Here is a 25307-nt window from a genome sequence, read left to right on the forward strand (position 1 = left end):
TAGTCATGTGTGACCATTCTAGAAAAAGTTTTTTAACCATTGTTTTGTTCTGGCCGGTTAAGGATTCTGGATCTGTAAAGAGATTTTTACAGCCAATTGCCTCCATGGAATCCTTTACATACTTCAACCATGGTATGTGACCCCCTCTGTCACGTTTCAAACAATCTTTTAAAATTTGTCTTGTAAGGTCCGCTTCTGGGTTAATCCAGATTTTAATCCAAGCAAGGAGAGGTTTAATTTTAATACGGTCTTCAATGTAGGGCTCCCCTACTTCCTCGTGAATGATGAAGGCCGGGGTGCTCTGCGGCAATTTCAAGATTCTTCTAAGGAATTTCTTTTCTTCCACCTGGATCTGCTGCAATTGTTTGTCTATAAAGCCCCATACTTCTGCTCCGTAGGTGACCTTAGCGCAGCATATCGATCTGTACAGGTTTAGCATTTGCTCTGGGGACCATCTGACAAGTCTTTTCCCGTACCCCATGATGGCCCCTGATGACGCAGCCAGGTTCGCTGCGTGTTTGTCCACCAGGGGGTTAAAATTCAGTTGATCATCAAACAATACACCAAGGTACGAGAAAGTCTTAACCTGTCCAATCTTGTGTGACCCAATTTTATAAGTAAATTTCCCTTTTTCTTTAACTCCTGCTGACATGACGTAAGATTTTTCCACGTTTGTCGATAAATCAAGTTTAGCCATAAAGTCGACAAAACCATCGATCAGCTTTTGTAGCCCCAATGGAGTCCTGGCTAACAATACCGCATCGTCGGCATAGAGTAATACCGGCACTGCTCGATGTCCAATTTGGGGTGAGTCCACATGCAATTTGATTAGGTCTTTGTCCAGGAGATTAATATATATAGAGAACAGGAAGGGCGCTAAGATGCAACCCTGCCTCACTCCACTGGTGCATAAAAAGGGCTCAGTCCTACTTCCCTCTTGATTGTATCTCACTGTTGCGGAAGTGTTCCAATGTAAAATTTTTAGGACGTCTACTAGCGATTGATCCACTCCTAGGTTTAATAATAGGCTCCAGAGTTTTTCTCTGTTTACGCGGTCAAATGCCGCGGAGAGGTCCATGAACCCCATATATATAGCCCCCCTGCCAGCGATGGTGTATTTAGCTGTCAATAGGTACAGGTTCAAACATTGGTCAGAGGTAGATCTGCCCTCCCTAAACCCATATTGGATATCTGTCAAGACCTGGTTCTCCTCCGCCCATTCCTGCAAGCGATGTAAAATGACACGGCCCAATACCTTGGCCGTAACATCTATGAGCGAAATAGGGCGATAACATTGGGGATCATCACGATTCCCTTTTTTGTAGATCGGGACTATGGTTGCCGTCGACCAGGAACGAGGTAGTCCTGCCACCACTGCCTCGTTCAAAACCCTCGTGAGCAGTGGAGCCCATAGATCTTTATTGCTCAGGTAGAGGTCGGGGGTATGCCATCAGGGCCGGGTGCTTTGTTCTTACTCAGTCCTGCTATTGCCAGTTCCACTTCTTCCAGGGAAAAGCCCAATTGTATATTTGGGTTTAACCTCGGTCCTTCACCCTGGATTAATTGTCCTGTGTGGTTATAGAGGCTCTGGAAATGGGTCTGCCATTGTTCAGGTAAAATAGTGTTTATTATTTTGGGTGCTCCTGGGTCCTGGAAACATGGAGTATTAATGACTTTCCAGAATCCCGAGATATCTCGCCTTTCTGCCGCCTCCCTTAAATCCTCCCAAGCTTGAATTTGTAAGCTCTTTTTGCGGAATCTCAGTGCTTTTTTGTATTCAGTTCTATACTGTGCTATTTTAATATTGTCCCTAGGTTTAAACTGTAGGCTAAGTTTGAGATTTCCATGCGCCTTGGTACAATCTGAGTCGAACCAGCGCGGGGTAGAGGGTGCTTTACTATCTTTAGAGGTCTTTAATAAATTATCTACATGGCGTGCGATTTCTTCAAATGCACTAACCACTTTTGCTCCCCCCATGTTGGGATCGAGGCATGTGTTTATAGCAATTTGTCCTTCTGTTATAAGTCTTCTATAGAATTTATCTCCGTCAATCTTAGCCCACTTGATCCTCCTTCCCTGGTCCACTGCCTTTTCTAAAATATCTGTTCTACGTATGGGTTTTTTAAAAATTAAAACCTTTTAATACTAAAGTCAAAGGGTTGTGGTCGCTAAAGATGCTTATGTCTATGGTCATACTGCTAATGCTCCTCTTTATGAGGGGTGAGGCTAAGATAAAGTCGATATACGAATGGCAGCCTCTGCCTCTAAATGTTGGGTTGAGGTCTCCATTTCCGCCTAACTCTATCAGGTCCATAGTGTGGGCCAAATTATGCCTTTTTGTTAGTTTCTCTAAGTCCCACCCCTCAGTTGTATGTGCAAAGTGTGGGCCTTTTGCTACAGTGCATCGTGACCAATCTTTGTTAAATGGTTTTAGGTTGTCACAAAGATGACAATTAAAATCCCCCATAAGTATTATACTAGGGGGGTTTGGTGTCTTATTTAATAAATCCTGCTTATCTAGGCGGGAATCCAATTCTTTTGTGACGGTCCCCTTTCCCATCGTGCCTACGGCGTTATACCAATTAAGTAAAAGAAGATTGAACCTTTTAAAACGATACCCTACCGCTTGAATGTTTCGTGAATCCCAGTTATAATTAGACCAGGTTCCTTGCATATGGAGGTCAACATACATTATCAGTCCCCCAATCGCTCTCCCCGATGTTTTTTTTTGGCCGGGACAGAAAAACATTTGTAACCCTCTAAACTGTACAGATTTGGGTCAACCACCCATGTTTCTTGCAGACATATGATTTGGAAGTTATTTATGTAATTCCGCCATTCCTGGGAATCAAATTTAGCTGCTAATCCTGCAATATTCCAGGATATAATTCGAAGATTATCATGATTATCTCCCAGGGGAAGCTCTTCTAAGCCCCTTAGTGAATGCTCTTCCTTATCTTCCTCTATAGATGTTATATTAGTACGGAGTTCTGGTATAGTGTCGCTGTTCCGTCTAATTCGATCGGGGGTTGTCTTTTGATCTGATTGCTCTATTATTTTCTTTCCCCTTTTTTTTCTTATCAGATTCTTTTTACGAACTCCCCTACCGTCACCATGTCCTGAAGTACTCAGTGTGCCAATTCCTATTCCAGTGGGCCCTTCCTCCTTTAATCTCATTGTGCGATCGAAAGTGCTAGTTTCCTTCAGTGCAAGTCAGTCAACCTCTTCAAGAGCACTGAACCTATTCCAGTGCACATGTTGAGGTAGGAAAGGGTCATAGTCTGGGGTGGCTTGGTAAGGCATTTGCCATTGGATGGGTCTATACTGTGGTTCCATCTGTTGAGCCCTGCTCATAGGGATTCTATTTGTCTGCACTGGTCTTTGAGGTGTACATGGGTAGAAAAACGATAAATGTAAAGGGTGGATTTGTGTATGAGCTCCACTAGGGGGTGCATTGCATATATAATTCACTGCTGCAATGTCTCTAAAGTTGACTGTTATTATGTCTCCTGCTATTGTTTTTATTCCTCTCCCAATCCACTCTCCCCTTCTTACTGTAAGTATTTCGCCACAGATATTTGGAGGTAGAGGTCTATTTATCTGCAGCCATTGCACACATTTGTTTCTTAGTTCCAAGTATGTTTCCCTTTTTCCCTCTTTTAATGGTGGAACTCCTGTCAGTACCACCACAAAGGGCAAAGCTTCTGGTGGAAGATTGATTGCCCGAAATCGGGTTGATTCTATTTTTTCAGGTGCATTCTTTGAAGCAGCGGGGTTTGCAGTAGTCTTTTCTTTTGGGGTTTGATCTGGTTTTTCATTTGGAACTTGGGGAGTTCTTTTACAATGTTTTGTTTGTCCCTGTGTTGTCTCATTAGAGCTGCAAGGGTTGGAGGGTATTGGGACTTTTTGTACTATTGGAGTATTCATTTGCCTGACTTTCTTTAGATTGTTTGCAGTAGATTCATTAACTAGCGCTGCCTTGTCTTTTAGTGTCTTGTTGGACATGCCCCCATCTTGTCCCGCTTTGTATAGTACATTATCCTGTCCCAGTTGCCTAGTGGGGCCAACCCCCTTATTGTTTATTAAAGATGTTAATCTGTCGATTTTTGACATAAGGGGTATGATCAGGGCAGTGATTGTATCTTCTAGGTCTGCTTTCAGGTCGGCTACCATATTTGCAACCCAGCAGGGTATTCCTGGTGTGGAGGTGGTTACGGGTGCTACTAAATTATGATTTATTATTTTGTTTTGTCCCTTTTTTCTCCCCTGTTTTTGACCATCTCTGGACCTTTTTTCTTCCATATTATTTGGGATCGCCTTTTCTGTGTCACATATGGTGCTTAGGTTGGTATGGATATTCACTATGTCCCTCGTGGTCTCAGTGGGGGTCTGGGCACATGGAAGCTCAGCACAAGAGGAAGTGACACCGAGGCTGGTATCTGGGTCGTCTGTAGCATCTAAAGTGACTACTGACAAATCAGGTGTCGCTTCCTGTGTATCTTGGATAATTGTCATTGGTGGTAGGGACATCCTTCTCTCTGTATTTGCTATCGCATTGGCTACAACCCCTATTGTCTGCTGTAGCATTTTGTCAATTGCTGTAAGTGTAGGTACTGACTGGGGGGAGTCCACCTTTTGTTTGGTACTAGATCTTAGGGTGGGCATCCTGGAGCTTTTGGATACCTTCCTCATACTTAGTCACCAGTAAGACACAGCGTGGGCAGCTTGAGTGTCCGTTTTAGTGATCTGGTTGCAGTAATCCCTTTTATGCGACAATAGGAAGGATTTAGGGGGGTGCCCCAGCCCAGCCTCTTCTGGCCGTAGAGGGCCCGCCCTTTGCCTGGGCTTCACCCGGCGCTCCCGCGAAGCGAGGGGTGACGTCGGTTTTATGGCGCCTCCTGGCGCGAAATCCCCCTTGTCAGGGCCGCAAGGGAGCTTGGGATGTGTAGTTCTCAGCTCCCCTCGGTCCTCCAATCACAGCGGCCGCGCACGAGTGGAGAGGCTGTGGCGGCGTGGAGTGACCGGGCGGTATCTGGCAGCGTTTGTGGGCAGTGCAGGACTCGCTTCTCTGTCCCCAGCGAGGTCGGCAGCAAGGTAGGGTTAATGCTCTGGTGTATTTAAAATGTTTCATTTTCTTATATGCTGATCATATATACAGATGATGTTTTATGGGTATGGCAAATCTTGATGAAATAAGTAGTACAAGCAGTTTGCACAATATTTTATACAAATTTTTACCTTGCTGTTTTATATCCTCTTTTGCTGTGTAAGTTTACAATAGTTTAAATTAATTACAAAATAAAATAAATAAATCATGACTTTTCTACTAAGTTTTGCTGCAGCTGTGCAGACAAAATGATTTACAGATAAAACAATAGAGAACCATTATTTCGTGCTCAGACCTCCCAGTTCTCGTCCCTGCCCTGAAAATGAGTTCAGAATCGTAATTTCTCACTTAGAAACATGTAAACTTTATTGACCGTCCCCTTAGGGAACCCTCTTCGTACAGTAACCGATGTGGCATTTTTTAAGACAACTCATGCAATTGCAACCAAGAACTTTCAAAATATGTATCCAACTGATGTACTTAAATGACAGGCTCAAGGTGGATTTACGTTTCAATGACAGAAAGGTGCCTGTGCTTAACTGTTGCAGGTTGTGGACACTTATACTGGATCCAACACCCTTTGAACAACTAGCAGGAATGCTTTACTCTTCTATTCCAAAACTGACAGAGTATACAGCGATACATACAGAAACAGAGTAAAGAAGGATAGTTTATCTGGGTTAGGCTAAAGTAATAAAACAACCAACAACACAATAATATGGACACCTAATATTGCTCTCTCTGTGGTTACCTAAATATTTGTTATTATGTGACACAAACTCACTTTATTGGGCTCAGGGGGATAACATAGTGAGGGGGCTGAGCGTAAAAGAGGGAGCTGAGCATAAGTTAGGAGCAAATCATACACCTTCTAATTACTGATTGATTCTAGTTTAGTAATTTGCATTTCTTCCAACTTCCAGACCTAGAAATGAGGGGCTAGCATGTATATGATGCCTTTTTTGGGTGCAGAGGATTAAAAAAAAAAACTACCATTTGCACGATCTGCCCTCTTGATCATAGCTAGTGAAAATAAGTATCAATTCTCAACACAATTGGCTCCAAACTTGTACATTTCTTTTGGACACAAACCAATATTTACACCGGAAATGGGAATAGTGGTCTACGTGGAATTAATATGTGACTTGGCTTTTTAGGATTCAAACCTGTGCTTCTAAAGTGATTACCCAGAAGCATGGAGCATTCATGGAGACATAGAAATATTACTTAACATCTAACAAGAGACCATCACTCTGCGGGTGTATATAGAGGAGACAACAACTGTTTACAAGTCCATGTGACTGGCAAAAAATCAGCCACACAGATTTTGAACCTACTATTCTTTAAAGATCAAGCTATAGAATAACTTAAAATACGCACACACACCAGTTTTAAACAGATACCTTCTAGAACTAGTCAAGAGACCATGGACCAAGTATTTGAGACTGACAAATATACTATTAAGAACTGTTTCTCCACAAAGCATACAAAACTACAGAACTCCCCACCTACCAACTGATATCCATTCGAACAAGAACCCCTTATTTTGTGTTAAATGAATAAAATTGATTTTGTGAAAAGAATGGAGAAAGTCTGAGAAAAGAAATTTGCTCAATCGGCTACCAATGAATGCCATGAACTCAGCATGAGGTTAAGCGGGGAGACTGGATGTATTTGCATGAAAAGTGAAGCAATCAAGAAAATTCGGTCTACCTGGATGCTTGTTGTGTGGATTCATCGAGGCGATAAAAACACAAGACGCTGCAAAAATTCCTTTTTAGCCAATTGCTTTTTATAATTATGTTGAAGTCGCTCTAAAAGTGGGGAAAAGGGCGGCACACATTCCCTCTATACCGCATGCTTATAAAAACAATCAGCTCCACGCAACAGTGCCAAAGCAATGAAACACCGAGCAAAATCACTGCCATTGAATAGATTCCTTTACTGGATCAGAAGGGTCATACATCAACAGGGTAGACTGTGTATTATACCAGAGAAAATCACCTGGCTCCATTAAACGAATTCTTTAAAAATCAATCGTGCCTGAAAAGGCAGAAATTACACTGACAATATCCTTTGTTAGCAAACCGAGTGAGAATTTGATGAAAAAAAAATCAATAGAAGGTATTGGTTAAAGAAGCCAAAACCATCAGAAGGTAGAGATGTAGAACAATCCTAATTGGTGCCCTTGCTGTTAGCGCGCGCACACACACACACACACCCCGTCCCCCCCCACACACACACACACCCCACCCACCCACACACGTGGTATAAATACCCATATTTCACGGGGAGCTGTGAAATCGGTAAAATAGTCGTTTTCATCATCATAAAGACTGATCCCCAAACCACTCAGCAGAGTTTTATCACTATTCGGTCTACTAGGATTATGTGGAATGAAAGATCACTTTATGTGGCAAGGTTATCTAAATTATGCAGCAATAAAATGCAAATTCTGAGGCACAGTCTCTGGTATTATCATTTTAGATATAAACAGTTGAAGACACGGCATTGCATGAATCCACTAACTCACATCACTGTTGTTTCATCGGTTTATTCTTTAAGTGTAAACAAAACCTAAGCATTACAATATCAATCAAGTTCACACTGTTAGCTTCACTTTGAAGGAAACAGGTTTTTAAGGCTAACTAACCTAAAAAAAGCACCTAAGAGGTAATAAGGTTCTACACTGCCATTGCATAGTTTTGTTCTGTCTATCACAACTATGCATCATTTTAGCCTTTTTCCACATGTCATTTTACTGATACTCACACGACTACTACACTATCTTGAAAAGCATAACAATAATAAGGGTACATGTTTGCAAGCTAACGTATTAAAGAAGAGCCAATACAAGTTTGTGAACATCATGTCAGCTCCACCTGATTACTTTGTTCAATAAAACACCATGGCCCAAATGAAATACATTTAACGTTACATGCTTTGACCTTAGAAGAGAATACAGTTCTGTACATTTTATCAAGTTCACATCATACACATGTGTTGTGTTGTAATTAACCGAGGTCCAATGGTAAACAGAAAAGATTATCACTAGGAAAATGTGTACGGCAGGGATCAGTACTGTGACTGGGATTGTTACACATATTCACACATTATGTAGAGAAGGCAATCAAAATAGTGTGGTTCTCAAATCAGTCAATGAAACAACACTGGAGCGGGTAGTAGATATGCAAAAACAAATGCATAAGATGACTTAGATATATAAAAAGTTGTACTCTTAGATCCTTACCTAAAAGAGAAGCATGCGAGGTGTGAGGAATGGTTGGATTCTATGAACTTTAAGACAGAAATGGGCATAAATATGAAAAACCATCATGATATGAACAGCCAGTTTGATTCATCTACAAAAAAGCAACTGCTGTCCAAGAGTTGTTTAGTTGGAGGTTTAAGGAGTTAAAAAAGAAAAATTCCAATTCCACTTTATACTGAAACACTGATGTGGGTTACTAGTTATTTGTCTCCAAATTTGACTCAGTATAGCCGAACCACCTCTTGCAGATAGATAATCCTTCCCACTTCTTCTGTTTCTTTGGGGCCGGTAATGCATTTCATTGATGGTAACTTGTTTGACCTTAAGACATAGTGCACACCACACATTCCGCTCCAAGATAGAAAAGACCAACACACAATAATGCCAGGGCCATTTCATAGAGTATTATGAACGTTCAAATCTTCAAAAACTATAGCTTTCATCAATCAAAAGTTTCTCACCTTGCCGGTGGGCATATACCAAAGATGCATACATTTGTAGATAGCGGGTAAGTAAGCTAATGCACTTTATAGCCTCTTAGGCATATGCAAAGACGGTATTACACTACATGATCTCAATTTACATATTGCTTCATGCGTCAAAGCTGACTTCTATGTGCAGCCATGCAAAGAGCACTGGAATACTAAGTGGAAGGTCGCACACCTCCATATCATGCTCAAACAAATATGCTAGATTTGAAGCAAAGGCTCCACACCAGTAGTTTTAAGTGCATGTAAATGTATAATAAATACATACAATAAAAAAAATGATTGGCAGTTGTTACTTTGCAGGTATTTACTTTATGGGTTGGATAAGACACACATATATATTTAAATACACACACTATTTTCATTACTACCTCTTAATACCACACTTCTCTAAACCGCAAAAAAATTCACACCGCTCTCCATTTTGAGAAACCTAAAACCCCTTAGAGCGGCCCTTCCTGAACGCTAAAGCCCCTTGGTAACGCTACCCATCCTTGAATACTGACAAACACTTATTACCCCTTAATGCTATCCTACAAACTCCTTACTACCCTTTTCCTGAACTATAAAAAAACGTACTACCTCTTCCCTTCCCTGACCCCTAAACACCTCTTTCTACCCTTTAATGCTACCCTTCCTTGAAGGGTACAACGCCCTTTCTACCCCCTTAATGACACCCTTCACTGAACCCTAAAAGAGCGTACCCACCCCATAACATGTAAGCTTAAAACCACAACCTTAGGCATTAAATTGTGTTTATACATATTAAAATTAATCCACAATCAGAAATAATAAATATTTACATTTGAACTACAACGTCCCTGAAACCATTGGTTTTTTTCAGTGAATTTGTTTTGTTTTTTTAAACTCTATTTCCTAACTATAACGTCCCTGTAACCTTTGGTTTTTTTCAGTGGATTTCTAAGGTTTTTAAAATTCTACTTCCTAACTATAATGACCCTGTAACCTTTGTTTTTCTTAAGTGAATTTCTATACTTTTTTAACCAGTAGTCGCCTTTGCAGAGTGGTGGAGAAACGGGGTGGGGCCTCAGACCAGCTCACAGCAATCCCACTATGTGAGACTTTGGGGTTCTTAGCCCCCAAGGACCCTCAGCATCCATGAGGACTTCCTACCCCAACTAGGAGTGTGCCAGGAAGCGCACGTGTGGAGTGGTAGAGAAAGGGGGCGGGCCTCAGGCCAGCTCTCCACAATCCCCCTGTGTGGGACTTATTGAAGGTAACAGGAGGGGCTCCTGGCCTCAAGGACCTTACGCATCCAAGTGGACTTAATCCCCCAACAAGTATTGGGGCAAGAGGTGCATTGAATGGTGGAAAAGGGAGCGGGGATTCAATGACCTCTCAGCATTCCTGCTGTGTGGGACTTACTGGAGGTAACAGGAGGGGTTGTTGACTCCCAAGGACCCTTAAGAGCAAAGGGGAGTTCATCCCCCAACTAGTTGGGCATCAGGAGGCATGGTTGCAGGCTTGTGGTGAAAGGAGGGAGGAGCCTCTGACCAGCTCTCAGTAATCCCACTGTGGTACTTAATGGATGTAGCAGGAGGGGCTTTTGGCCCCCATGGACCCCCAGCATCCAAGGGGACTTTATCCCCCAACCAGTAGTGCGCCAGGAAGCACGTATGCAGAGAGGAGGAGAAAGGGGGCGGGCCTCCGATGACCTCTCAGCAATCCCGCTGTGTTGGACTTACTGGAGGTAACAGGAGGTGTTGTTGGCCACCATGGACCCTTTGGAGCCAAGGGCTCTTCATTCCCCAACTAATAGTGTGCCAGGAGGTGTGTTTTCAGAGTAGAAGAGAATAGGGCGAGCCTCACATGACCTTTCAGCAATCCCACTGTGTGGGACTTCCTGAAGATAAGAGGAGGGGTTGTTAGCCCCCAAGGGCCCTCACCAGCGGAGAGGAACTCCAACATGTTGTGCACCAGGAGGCCTCTTTGCAGAGTGATATGAAAGGGGGCGGGCGTCCAACGTCTTCCCCAGTCCAGACTTTTTTTGTTTCATTTTTTTTCTTTTATTAGGGGTGGGGGACCCTGTGGCCCCCATACCGGGCCAATCCCAGCCTGGACACATCATCCCCAGGGCCAGGCCTTTTTGCAATGGTGGAGGGGTGCCGCATGGCCCCTATCCCAGGCGTATTCTAGCCCCGGGGACCCCATCTCGCAGGGCTGGGCCTACTTGTTATAAAGAAGGGGGAACTGTGTATCACCCCCCCCCTCCCTGGCTGATTTCTGGCCTGGTGACCCCATCGTCCTAGGTTGACCTATTAAAAATAAATTATATAGAAGAGGGAGGGTGTGCAGCTCCCCCCCGGGACAATTTCTGCCCCGGGGACGTCATCCCCGGGGTCCAACCTGCTTGAAATAGTGGAGGGGCACATGGTCCCCCTCCCTGGGCTGATATCTGTCTCAGTGACCCCATCCCCAGGCATTTAAATTTCTTTTTAATACTAGTAGGCGAGGGGTGCCGTGCAGTCCCCCCTCCACAGGCCGATTTCGGCCACAGAGACCCCATATCCCGAGGCCAGGCTATTTATAAATGAGGGAGGAGCAGCATGGCCTCCTCCCAGAGCTGAATTGAGCCCCGGGGTCTGGCCATCGTTCTGTGGCTGGCCATCATTCTGTGGGTGCCCCCAGGGCACCTACTCTCCACTTGGAACGTGGGGGAAGATTGCGGAACCCGGCATTGCTTTCAGACACAGGGAGCTCAAAGCAATTCTCCTCTGCCTCCAGCATGCGAGAGACATTCTGAGCTCTCGCTTGTGGGAAGCGAAGAGTTTGCTGTTGCTTGGTGGGAGTGAGAAAGCTCCTGCCAATCCACAGCAAACAGCTATAACCCAGGGGTGGGCACACCGGGACATAGCAGAAGCCGGCCCTGGGGGGTGGCGGTCCACAGGGCCATCTATGGCTCCAGGAGGGGGGGGGGAGGTGGACCCCTTTCTTTTTTGTTGTAGGGTATGTGGTGGGCCCTAGGACAGAGAACGACCCACTCCCAATAAAAAAAATAATAAGTTGGCCAGGTGGAGGTAGTTGTGCCCGGTGGGTCCCTGAGGCCCCCTAATGACAAATTTAAAAGCCAATGATCCCCGGGGCCTGAGGGGGTGGTCAGAGAGGCCCCCTTAATTCTGCATAAGCCACAGGAGGTAGTGGTCCCAAGGCATTTATAAGCCCTAGGAGAGGGGGCCCATGAACCCCCCTTCCTTTATTTTCCACATGCCTCCAGAGACCTGGCCCACCGGGGCACGTATCAGTAAAGAAGCAAGGGCGTCTGTGCTTTTTTTTTTGGGCAGGAGCCGTGGATCCAACTTGGCTCCCGCCAAAAATTTTACAAAAAAAAAAAGCTTTTTAGGCCCTTCGTCGTCCCCGTTGGACCCCGCCACAAGATGCATAAGGGGTCAGGGCATTCCTACCCTGCCCCCTTTTTTGTGTATGTTTTTTCTAGAACTTGGCTTAAGCTAAGTCCCAAGATGACTGAAACATTTCCTGGTTTGAAGTGTTGGCAGCCAATCAGATCTCAGCACGAGATCGGGAGGGGTCGCAGATACAACTGAAAATGTATTTTAATAACTCCGCAGCTACTGAACTGATTTACACCAAATCACAAAAAGGCACTTCCCTGGACCAACATGTACCTTTCTGCTAAATTTGGTGTAATTCCGATCAGCAGTTCGTGCTGTCGCAGTATCTATGGAAATTAACATGGGGAAAATGTGTTTAGGGATCCCCCTGATGGATCACCCTTTTTCTTCCCTCCCCCGACCCCCCCCACTTGACGGATCATCCTGAAACTTTCAAGCTGGAGTGACAAACTAGTTTTGAACATTTCGCGAGGATTCATCAAGCGATGCCAAAATTATTGACAAATTAACAAAATGCTCTTCCTTTGGAGACTAGGTTCTGACCTGAACTACCTACTGGCGACTGCCAGTAGGTAATATGCATATACACACATGTGGGAATATATATATATATATATATATATATATATATATATATATATGTGTGTGTGTATATATGTGTATAAATATGTGTGTATATATGTGTGTGTGTATATATATATATATATATATATATATATATATATATATACACATATATACACACACACATATATATATATATATATATATATATATACATATATATATATATATATATATATATATATATATATATATATATATATATATATATATATATATATATATATATATATATATAACGCTCCAATTCCTCTCAATCTTCTGCGAAAGGACAAAACAGCACTCGGAGAGCAGATATGTCAAACACGCTGATATTTATTACGCCGAAGGGGCACACACAGACGCGTTTCGGCGTGCTGCCTTCGTCAGTGTGTGTTACACTGAAATTCGTGTCGACATGTTTTAAAGCCAAACACACATCATTTCGGACATCGATATAGACAGGGGACTTTCGCCACAATCAAAGGAGGGGCACGCTATCTCTCAGTATTATCAATATTATTCATGCAGTTCATTATTATGCATACAGTAAATACAGCTCATAGATGAGCGGTGGCCCCAACGGAGTTGTGGTACAAGTAATACACATAGTCCATAAAATGAACAGTAATAAAGCCGTGGATCGGCTAGTGTCCCTTGTCATACAAATCAATACTGTCCATCATATTATAAAACTTCACATTCTATATCATGCATTTCGAAGTTATTTATAAATGAATTAAGAAAGTGAGTAAGGCTAAGTGCTGTTCATATGGCGGCGGATAAAAAGTGGCATGAAAATCAAAAGATTAATAAATAATCATAAACATAAACATAACAAGTGCTCATAATGGAATAATCACCCAAAATACCATCATGTCTCAAATTCTGGCAATAACACTGAATAGTCTTAGTGATTCTTTTCATTCAAACCATTCAAGTATGCTCAGTTTTAAGTAATCACAGCTCATTTTCCCTGTACTCAATAGATTATTCTAGATACAGAGAATTAGATACATCATATAATCCCAATAGGATTCATAATATGAAAATGTCATCTTCAAAGATAAAGTAAATCATATGAATCTGTATAAAATTTCTGAGTAACAATACCCTTCACTTGACAGCTATCTAATGTTGCAATATTCTGTTATACATAGAACCCTCTCATATAATGGTGGAAGGCCTAATTTCAAAAGATACATTACCATTCAGACAGGATCTTGTCACAGCACTATGGTCTGACAATATAACACTTCAAGGTCTCATAGCTATCTGGGGGTTAGTATGTTTCATTTCCCCAGATGACATGCCATCTCCTCCCCACTATTGAGGCCTTTTGGGTGTTTTGTTGAAAGATCTATAATGTATCTAGATTCCAACCTCCGTAGTCTCCGTAGCCGATCACCACCTCGTGCATTAGGAGGCACAATGTCCAGACCGAAGTATTGGAGTTTATTACGGTCCTGCTTATGAGCCTCAGCGAAGTGGCGGGCCACTGGATAAGCCTGATCCGCCTTGTCAATAGCTCTTAGGTGCTCAAGTATTCTTAACTTGAGCTCCTTAATGGTGCTCCCGATGTAGCGGAGGCCACATGGGCACTGTAGACAGTAGACGGCATATTGCGTACTACAGGTGATAAAATTTTTATGGTTATTTTTCTCCCTGTGTCTGCTATTACGTACGACAGGACCCGTTTACTTCCTGCGCACGCTTTGCAGCGGCCGCAGGGGTAAAAGCCTTTTTGATCCCTTAGGGTGTTGATTCTCTGGGGTAATTTGTCAAAATGGCTGGTCACTAGCATATCGCCTACTGATCTGGCTTTACTGAACGTTAGAAGAGGATGGATTGGTAGGTCTTCCCTAAGCACATTGTCCGTTAGGAGAATGTGCCAGTTTTTCTAGCATCACTCTTAGATCTTTAGCCCCTGACGAGTATGGAGATATTAATCTGAATTTTCCCTTGCTGTTACCTGCTTGCTCAGTACGTCTACCCCGAACAGGGTTAGTAGTTAAGAGAGTACGTCTTTCAATTTTCCTTACTCTATTTAGAGTCTTTCTCAATAGTTTATCACCGTATCCCTCTGATCTTAAAACGGGATACGCACTCCGAGGCAGCCGCTTCGAAGTCAGACTCCCTTGAACAGTTTCTACGAAGCCTAAGTAGTTCCCCGTAAGGGATGCTGTTAATCAGTTAGGGAGGGTGACTGCTGCTGGCAAAGAGTGTAGAATTGCCAGCAGTCTCCTTTCTGAATAGGGATGTATGGAGATGTCCTTCTTCTACAAATATTTTCAAGTCCAGGTAGTCCGCTGCCACCGGACTAACTGTGCCCGAAAAGTGGAGGTTGACATTGTTTCTATTTAGCACATTAATATATTCTTGTGCTGTATCACATCCACCACTCCATACAATAAATAGGTCATCGATGTAACGATGCCAGCATATGACCTTCCCCTCTTGTTCCCCAACTGTACAGCTCCTGGGCACCTGCCCCTCCCACCAGCCTACGAATAAATTCGCATAGCTGGGGGCAAAGCAGGTGCCCATCGCCGTCCCAGACCTCTGAATGTACAGTTGATCCTCGAATAAGAAGATGTTGTGGGTTAGGCAGAATTGTAAAAATTCAAGAATCATGGTATTATGCCTTGCAAAACGTAGCTGGCGTTGTTCCAAGGCATGTTTGACAGCTTCTAGACCATGTTGGTGTTCTATCCTAGTACATAAACTAGTGATGTCCAGTGCCATCAGCAGGTATCCTGATTCCCACTCAAGGTCCTGTATTTTCATCAAAAAGTCTTTTGTGTCCCGCCCATATGATTCTAAGGTGGACACCAAGGGAAACAGGGTGTTATCGACGAATCGGGACATATTTTCTGTTAGGCTTCCAATAGAGGAAATAATTGGACGACCAGGTGGGCAGTCACGATGCTTATGTAGTTTAGGAAGGTGATAAAATGTTGGAGTCATAGGACAGTTAGTTCGTAGAAACAGGTGTTCATCTCTATTGAGCATCTGAAGATCGTACCATTTTTTGATCAATTCATCATATTCTTTGATGCTTTGTTGATAAGTTTCACTGGTACATTTGTTGTAAAACTTCTCATCTGAGAGCTGCCTCAGAGCTTCCTGTTTATAATAATTCCTAGTCATTAAAACCACGTTCCCACCCTTATCCGAGGGTTTCACTATAATATTTGTGTCTACCATCAGGGTCTTCAGTGCGTGCTTTTGTGGTTCCGTGATGTTACGATCAAATTCATGGTGGTCAGCTTTGCGGTATTTTGTTAGGTCATTGTTCATAGCTTCAGTAAATACGTCGACTGCATCCCAAGGGGATTGAGGAACAAAGGTCGAGACTGGTTTAAATCCACTGTCGTCTCTCTCCTGTTCTACTCCTTGCAATTCAGCTCTTTGCGCCATATCTAATTGAGCAAGGTTCTGTGTCTGTTCCAATTCCAGATTGTCCAGGATTTCCACAGTATGTAGATCCCTGATACTTAAGGCATCAGTTGCCGTTATCCTGGATCCTTTATTCCCCTTGTCTTGTAGATGTGGTCGTAATTTAAAGTATTTATGTAGTTTTAACTTTCGTGTGAAGCGGAACAAGTCTATTTTAGTCTGTGTGTATTCCAACTCATTGTTGGGGCAGAATGTTAATCCGAGGCTTAGGACTTGTTCTTCATCAGTCGTGAGCTCTCTGCTTGTTAAATTGACTACTGTAAGATTAGCTTGGTCATCAACGGTATTGGGGGTGTTGCAGGTGGATGACATTACTTCTTGTTGGTGCGGTTGCGTTTCGACCAGCGGGATGGCCCCGCGCCGCCCCTGCCTCTTCTTGGCGCCACCTGCCCTTCTTGTTCTCCTTCTTTTCCTGTTCCCGGGGTTGCTGTATCCGGTGGTTTGTTTCCCCCCCCCGGAGACAAGATTTCTTTATCACTTCGAACTCCTCCTGAAAAGGGGTTCTTTTGTTTCTTTCCATTCCTTTCGGTCCTCTGTTACCCCTTTTATTCCTCCGGGTCCGATTGATTCCCCTCGGATTCGTTCTCGGTGATATCTGATTCTGAGGTCACTTCCCCATTTGCATTCATTATTCCGGTACCACCACTTTTTGTTGTTTGTAGGGCTTTGCGTGGAGCATCATATTTCTTCGCATATGTGAGTACGCGTCCTGTATGGTAATCATTTGCGTCTCTTTCATATTTTTCTTGTTTGCGAAGTCGAATCTTGGCTTCATATTTCACTAGCCGGGCTTTCATTTGCTCTTTCATTTGCCCAAATGTAGTTATTATGCTCGGTTCCGTTTCGCTATCCAGTTCTGTATTAATTAATGTGATTTCTGCCAATGCTCGTTCTCTGTCGCTCCATGCATACTTGACAAGTATCTTCAATGTCCCCTCGCAGTATGATGCAGTGTGCTCAAACCAATCTGTCAGTAATTGGGGGTCCGGGTTTTCATATGAGGGCACTGTATGGACCCTCAATCCTCGCGGTACCCTTTCCTCCTCAATGTAGTTGGTGAGACTAGTTGCTTCCCACCATTTTCGAATCTCCCTTTCATGGAGTCTTTCAAGTTTTGTCAAGGTGATTAAAAGTGGATTATTGGGTGTTTCCACTACCGGCGTTGTTGTTTTCGTGGGCGTTTTCTCCTGCCGCTTAAACATGCCTTTGGCCGCCGCCTGTCGTTCAGCATCAGAAAACATGTCGAGGTGTCAATCGTCCCGCACAGTTTCAATTTCAGTGTGCCATCCGGGACTAGTATGACTCGTACATATATATATATATATACATATATATATATATATATATATATATACACACATATATATATATATATATATATATATACACACATATATATATATATATATATATATATATACATACATACATACACACACAGATGTATATTTAGGTCCCATAAGTAGCTAAACAAGTAACTTACATATGAAGGCTAAGATGCGATACTTGCGATATAACCACTCACAATGTATCACCTGCGATGTAATGCCCCTGATGTAAGCCTGCGAAGTAACGTCACATACCAAATATATATATATATGCAAGTATCACCCATAATACCCATCAACATGTTTGCTGCAGCACTCACATTTATTCATTGTGTGGATACGCTCCTTCCAAAATGTACTGCAGCCCTGTGAATAGCCATATCATAGCTCCCTGTTATCAAGCATTGCTTTTTAGAAAGTGGCATCACCGCAAAAGTAATCTTACATTTATGGCCTAAGCATTCTGCTTTGACACAGTGAAGAGAAAAGCCTTGCCTGTGAAAAAAACACTGGCCTCTGTAGAAATGTATTTCTGATTGACTGCCCTTTAAGGCAAACTCATTGAAGATATTTACATTTGTTTTAATAATATTTAAAAATGCACAGGTACTAAGTTACAACAAACACAATTAACATTTAAAACAACTGTAATATGAAAATGTCTAGCTGAAATGATACTGAGATGCCATTCTGGTGTACAACCATAATTTCAGTCTGCTAAGGAATTCAGATGATTAGCATTCACTACTCATGCATGGAAAACATGGCTGACAGCATGTTAATGGCGAGGCACAAAAAGGTTACTTACAGATAATAAGTGTAGGAGTGTGAGCTTCTTCTGCCATGGAAGGATTTAGGCAGTGGTGGGAAAGATGAAATGGAAGGAAAGAAAAGCCAAATATTAATGCATGAAAAATCAAGATGAATAGACCTGGTGATGTGAATGAGAGATTAACAGTGGCATGACAAGAACACATGCATTGCAGGGGTAACATGCCAAACATCAAAAACACATGGTGAGATGGATTACGCAGCATTCAACAGCTAGGACATAGCGCACAAATAACATTCTATAGGAAAAGAACACCATTTCAATTAATAGTAAAGTATCATGAGGGCATTCAGGATCAGTTCAGGTGTATTATGTGTTTTGTGCTAAATGTTATGGGCAGGGTTTCACAAATGTCTACCCAAGTTAATATGGCGCTAGTTCTCTCGAGACAAGACTTATCAAAGGGTTTTACTGGAGCCACAAAATGAATGAAAGCAGATGAACCCTGACCTTGTTTCAAAGTCTATTCATATTGATATTATTTAACAAAGCTACAGCATACAAATGAAGCTAACTACCGTACACTTTTTGAAGGAAGCAAAACAAGTGCGCTGTACACATTTAAATGCATGTAAATGAATGTACATGCATTATACTTTGTTTTCAAAGGAAGCCCAAAAAACGGCAAGTTACATCCCAATCATTAACATTTTAAAATCTGAGCAGCCGTTATACGTTTTCAAATTTTGGCATTTTGTACCATATTTTATGTATATAGAGAACGAATGCAGCTGCTATATGAAATGAATATGTCCATAAAAAGTACAATAAGAATTGAGAACACTGTACTGGTGTAGTTCGATATAACCACAATATACTATTGAACCCACTATTTTGTTATGTGAATGGTTGCTTTTTGAGAGAAGCACAATTTAATTCTAGAAATTCACGTTCAAGTCACACTACAGAAATCGGTCCCCCCGACAACACCCCATAACAGCGAATAAGACACTCGAAGATAAGTTGTATAGAGAAGCAACAATGCTTGAGATTAACCCCTTCGACGCTCATGACGAGCTGGGCTCGTCATGGCGTAGCCTCCTCGCACGCTCATGACGAGCCCAGCTCGTCACGTAACATGCGCTTTCGCAAAACCCAGCGTACGGGCGGAATTCCGCCCGCACGCATGCGGTTAATATATTTTAAATATAACACTTCAATACACAAGCTGACTTTCATTTCTTATGCTTTATATCACTAATCTCAACATTCAGTTCAGCAATTCTTTAAAACCAATACCCAAAGGCACAAACTAACAATGTCACAATGAAACAACTACGTCACTGCTCAGAAAATACAATGGGCTGTGGTATAGTTTCATTATTTTGTTAGAGGAATTAAGATTAAAAATGAACAGAAAAGGATCTTCAAACTATCTACAGTGATTGATAGATTAAATGAAGAGATTGAGTAACAGTTTAGCGATGATAAAATAATGCTTTGTCCAGTCATATGTTTGGTACAAGGGAAATTTGCAACTCTTAATGAGCACAATGGGATAGAACCAGTGACGAGTTGGAAAAGACTGAATGACCACATTATTAATGATTTCACATTAGAGCATAGTTTTTATGTAACTTGTGGATGACTAGAGAAGTTACAAACATTTATGCATTTGTATGGACATAGTTTATGTCAGCCTTACTAGACCAGGCTCAATAGTTAGGAGAATCCTTAACCTGCGCTGATGCTTCCACCCTTGTTCAGAAAGTGGAATGGCTCCTGTTGATGTAAGCTGAATTAATGCAGATTTTTGAAGTCTAAAGAAGTAAATGGGTTGAATTCAACCAAAACAGGTTTATGTGTGAAATCCTCTCCGAAGGAGCCTCACACCTGACAAAACTAAGGATCAGGCGGTTATGAGATAGTACTTTACAAAGCTGTGCACATCCAGAAGTTACATCACTGACCAGCAAAGGCAGACAGTGTTCAATAAAATATGTCAATAGTGGAAAATAATAATAAAAGAACAACAAAAAGTACAATAGGCCTCAGGTATCCTTGTATTTGATACTCTAACAAGAGTACGATTATAGAAACCTATATGACCAAATATGAGATGAATGGTTGACATAAGCAAAATCTCTTCTCTTGACAGGATGCAGTTTTAACCAGAAATTGGGAAACAAGTGAAGTTGCCAAAGCAATAACTCATTCATCATTTGTTTAAGACAGATGGTTCCACTGGTTGTTAGTGTCCAATGGCAGCTATCAAAATAGAGGATAGTCAGTAGCAATTAAAAAGGATAATAGTCAACAACCATTGTAAAGCAGATCCCTTTACAGAGCAAGAACATTGGATAAAAGATCTTTAAGAAAAGTATGTAATTAAGTAAAAAAATATGCATTGATATTTTTTTGATTAAAGTATGCACACTCACAATAAAATAAAGTACGACAGGGTGAAAGGAACGCATGGGAAGTCTCCAGAATTGGTAGGTAAATACCAAAAACTAGTAAGTGTACAATTGCAGAACACTGTAACAAGGACCTGGGACGGTGGCGCAACACAAAATTATGCTCCCCCCCACCCCTATGGAGGACGTGCTGAGGGGCCCTTGAGACTGCGATTTATCGCATAAATTCATAAATCTTAGGCTGAATGTGGGTTCCCTTGATGCAGGGGTTGCAGAAAGCAGCATTACACCCATGGCCTGGGACCCTAAGAGGGCATGAGGGTTGCTCCATTTTGCAAAAATATTGAGGTCTTTGAGGTTAAAAGAGCCACAATCACCTCGGCACTATTTTGGGGGGTTGATGGGGTGAAAAAAATCTTCTGTACTCATCTTCAACGATGGACCAGCCAATGGCTATCCCTGGGACAGCAGAATCATGGGATATGTGGCTGTACTGCAGAAGTAAAATTAATATAGCTTTATTTCCTGCCTTGATTGCTATTTAAAAGAGCAATACAGACCTTCGACATATTGACTGGTAAACTTCTGAGCACCACCAAAGACATCAATTTCTTACTTAAGGAAATATATGCATTTATCTCTTGTTATGGTGGTAGTCTCCAGAACTAAGTAGTATTTTGAACACTGTAAACAAACAGTAGTTTGAGGTGGTGCAAGCAGCAAGTCAATTGTAATTAGGTTTATTTCTGTTAAGGACACAGCTCTTTATCAAAGTGATTTAAGCTAGATTGATGCCTCAGGCATAAGGAGTTAATACATAGATTTTAATTCAAGAAAATCCAGGTCCCTGCGTCTACCATCCCCAAGGAAATGCTCAGAGTGAAGGCATTTGCAGGCGGCCTCCATCAGAATTTCAGGTGAGATCCGATCTAAAAGGAGGGAATGTCCTGGTAATGACAGAGCTTTTGATAAAAACAAATTACGTGGAATGTCTTCTTTCTGGTATGTCGAGGATTATAAGTAAACATAGAGGTCATTATCGAGAATCAAGGCCATATAAGCATTTTTCTTCCTTTACTTTCCCCACTCCTACTCCAGAGTTCAGATGGTCGTCACGCCTAGCATTAACACAACAATGTCCAATGCTCTGGGACACACAAATTATATGGTTAAGTAAGACGACCTCGACATCTTCACTGTGTTTTTCCCTGGGCTGTGAGCAGTAAATACAGGAGCCACATTCACTATGGCCTGACACAGGCCCTTTAGAAGTCACACTGTTGATATGGTGCCGTCTGGATTGTTGCAAAATAATGTGCCGGTCCACCCCTTGGCAAAAAAAAAAAAATGGCTACAGAGAAAACAAGAAAGGGACAGCTTCTGACACCAGTTAATTACAAGGTAGGGGTAATTACAAGCAGCTGAGAATAAATCAAACATTTCACCAACTCTTCTTTATTTTTCTCAGCACGGACCTCAGGTAGCAACTCACTAAGGTGGTACATGAAGTGCAAGAGCGGTCTGGCATTGCTCGTGCCACTCATCAGAGGGAACGTGACCCAGCAGGAGGAGCTCAAGTTTTCCTGTAGGAGCTTAAGCAAGACTGATTTGCATATGGCTGCTTCCTGTCTGCAGTTACACAGAGAGCAAAAAAATACTACAGGCTGAATGCGCTCTAGATTCACCAATGGATAAGATCCATTTTTTTTAGCATTCTATCCATCACATTTCTTTTCAGATGAATGGAGCAAAAGAAAAACGGGCTTCGGATAGAAGAAAAGCACTACAGTTGATATCTGGTTTAGACAACGTCAAAAAAGCTCGTAGATCTGGCGCACTCACACTTTGATGCCACACAAGAAATCATGCCGAGGCACAGTTAGAGCAGGGAGAAAAATCGGCACCCGCAGATTACTTTCTGCAACTCATTTTAAATGCAGGCGCACACCTGACATTTCTACAACAAAGCACGCGCACCTCTGTACTCTGGATTGCGTCGAAGGATGTGCAGCAGAGAAAGGGACAGGTGCGGATCTGCCTCGGGCACAATGCTGCAGGCATCCCTTTGAAAGGCTGCCTTTCATCTCGTTCTCTTTCTCATCTCGGTCCTTATTTGCTAAGGGATTTTACAATGGAGACAGGTAGGGGAAAAAAAACAGTAAACAGGTTCTGCAATGATGATGGGCTTTTTTTCTATCAGAATAATTGCATAATGCACAACGCTCTACAAGATTGAAAAATAAGTGATGAGATCCTTTTGCTGCAAAAGTAATTTTTCTCAGAGCCCGCCTCTGAGTCAGTGTGTTCGAGGCATTGACTAGGAACACCATCTTTTGGTTTGTTGGAAAGTAGAGATATAAGGGACACTGATTATACATGATGGGACAAGCAAATCTAGCTCTGGTGCGAGTTCTCTCGATGGTGTGAATGCTGCAAAGATAGGCGTAGCAGGCCATTCGGGCCATTCGGCGCCTGTACGTCTTCGGTCTCAGCCAGGTCTGCTGGCTTAGTGGACTTATGCCTTGACTGTAGAGGCCTGTGTTTGACCTCACGGTCAGAGGTTCCAATCCCAGTGAGTCCACTCAACATTTGCTGAGGCTCATAAAAATGAGTACCATTGAGTTGGGTAACAATAAAGATCTGTTAATTCAGCGTCAAGAGGCCCACGGGTGAATGAGCGCTTTACAAATACACATGTTAAGGAAGAGTGCCAACCTTACTCACTTTTGAGTATTTCCCTTGATAATTACCAAAAATGAAAGGTAATATCTGTTTGACATCTCTAAAGACATTGCTCTTACTCATCAGAAGAAGGTACTGCCAGATAACAATATGGCAAGAATTAAAAAAAAAAAAAAAATCTACTGGAAGCAGTACATATAGTTCCCTTTTTCGAAGTGGGGAAGATAACTGGGTGGGAGGAGGCACACAGTAATAGGATGTGATATGAAGTGCACTTGCCCGGAAGCTGTATTAACGGTATGCACCCGGGTAGGCAGTTGCGTTCTGAGCCACCCGCCTAAGGAGGACCTGAGGTAGGACTAGGAAGGCAGAATTGAGTCTTGGCATGTCATGTCCTTAGTTGCTTCAGGAGGCATGTGAAATGGCCACCTGTCGAGTCAATACGATGGTCCTTCAGGAGTTGTGTCTTTATTTATTTAATGTGATTTTATATAGCACGAACATTACCTGAAGGTGTCAGAGCGCTTTACAAAAGAACCAGTTGCGATACATAAGGACTTAAGATTACATGAGTTACATAAAAGATACAAACAGAAAAAATTGCAAATGTACAAGTTGTAAAGTCACTCAAGGAAGAGATACAAATGGATAAACTCTAAGAATCACATAGGAATGGTAGTGAGTACAAGGGTCTACTACATATACTAGGGGTTAGAGTTATCTCTATATACATATATATATATATACAAATAGTAGATTTGCTCAGGATTACATTTTACTAGCGATTAGGTTGGACACGTACATATCACATATTTACAGAGTTAACGGGGAAATAAAAAAAATCCAAAGGGGTAGAGAGCAGTAGGTGGGGGAGAAGAGTCGGAGGCTGAGATTGGTGAGAGAAGAGAGGGGGACCTGAGGGGGAGAAAGAGATAAGGCATTCCAGCAAAAGAGAAATTACTGAAGGTCGGCAGGATGGAATCCAATGGACCAAAGGAAAGGACAAGAATCCACAAAATGGCGGACCCGGGTCGTGGGCAGCAATGGAAACCATCTCAAGATGGCAAGATGCACTCAGGTCAGGAGCCACAAACCATGAGAGCAGAGTTCCATTAAGTGGGGTCGGAGGGGGGACGCAGTCACAGCACCAAGGGAGGGCAGACAGTGAGCGGGGGCACTGCTAATCACCCTGGTGTTCCCCCAGATGTTCTGGTATTGACGGTGGGGGCTCCGATGACCGCGGTGCGTGACAGCAGACAGTGGAGAGACCCCATGCATCCAGCTCTGCGCTCAAACCTCAAGAAGCACATCGCCAGCCGCCAACTCCGCTCCGATCTCCCGCACCGCGAGTGGCTTGGCGAGGCTCGCTGAAGTGCTGGGCGTCTCCGAGAGCACCCGCGCTCACCGTGTGTAGTATGGGGAGGTGCCGGCAGCCACGGGCAGAGGATCAGCCTCGGCAGAAGTGATGGCGGGTGGCATAGCTCCGCCGATGCCATCTGCGGTTCCTCTTCATTACCGGCGGGGACAGCAGCCAGGTGGCACTGGGGAATCGCAGTGCTGCAGCCACCCAAATTCCTGGGTGTGTTGGAATCGAGATTGGCCACTTTCAGGGATATTTTGCCGAAAAGGCGATCCCTGGCCCAGGAGCTCCCGGACGGAGTTGTTATTCCATATTCTGGGTAGGCAGATGAAGAAGCTCTGCTTTAAACTTTCAAATACATTTCTGACTTGGAAGTCATTCTTAGGCTTAATGGATAGTAGGGAAATAGTGTAACCAGGTGTCATGGATTTGTCGGGCCAGTTCCAGAT

At 42.7% G+C, this 25307-nt stretch overlaps 1 protein-coding gene across 18 annotated transcripts in view; it reads right to left on the reverse strand.

The window, feature by feature from the left end:
* Positions 1-25307, reverse strand: part of PTPRM (protein tyrosine phosphatase receptor type M) — a 1498021-nt gene that overhangs the window by 464593 nt on the left and 1008121 nt on the right. For 8 of the 18 annotated variants that reach the window (XM_078687898.1, XM_078687896.1, XM_078687890.1 and 5 more), the window contains one exon: positions 18436-18465. The exons of 5 other annotated variants lie outside the window; for them this stretch is intronic. In XM_078687898.1, coding sequence (XP_078544024.1) covers positions 18436-18465 — 30 coding nt within the window. The remainder of the gene's footprint in view (positions 1-18435; positions 18466-25307) is intronic. 5 more of the 18 variants (XM_078687899.1, XM_078687891.1, XM_078687893.1 and 2 more) reach the window with 1 other exon arrangement.

Source organism: Lissotriton helveticus, chromosome 4_1 (genome assembly GCF_964261635.1).
Source record: "Lissotriton helveticus chromosome 4_1, aLisHel1.1, whole genome shotgun sequence".
NCBI lineage: Eukaryota > Metazoa > Chordata > Amphibia > Caudata > Salamandridae > Lissotriton > Lissotriton helveticus.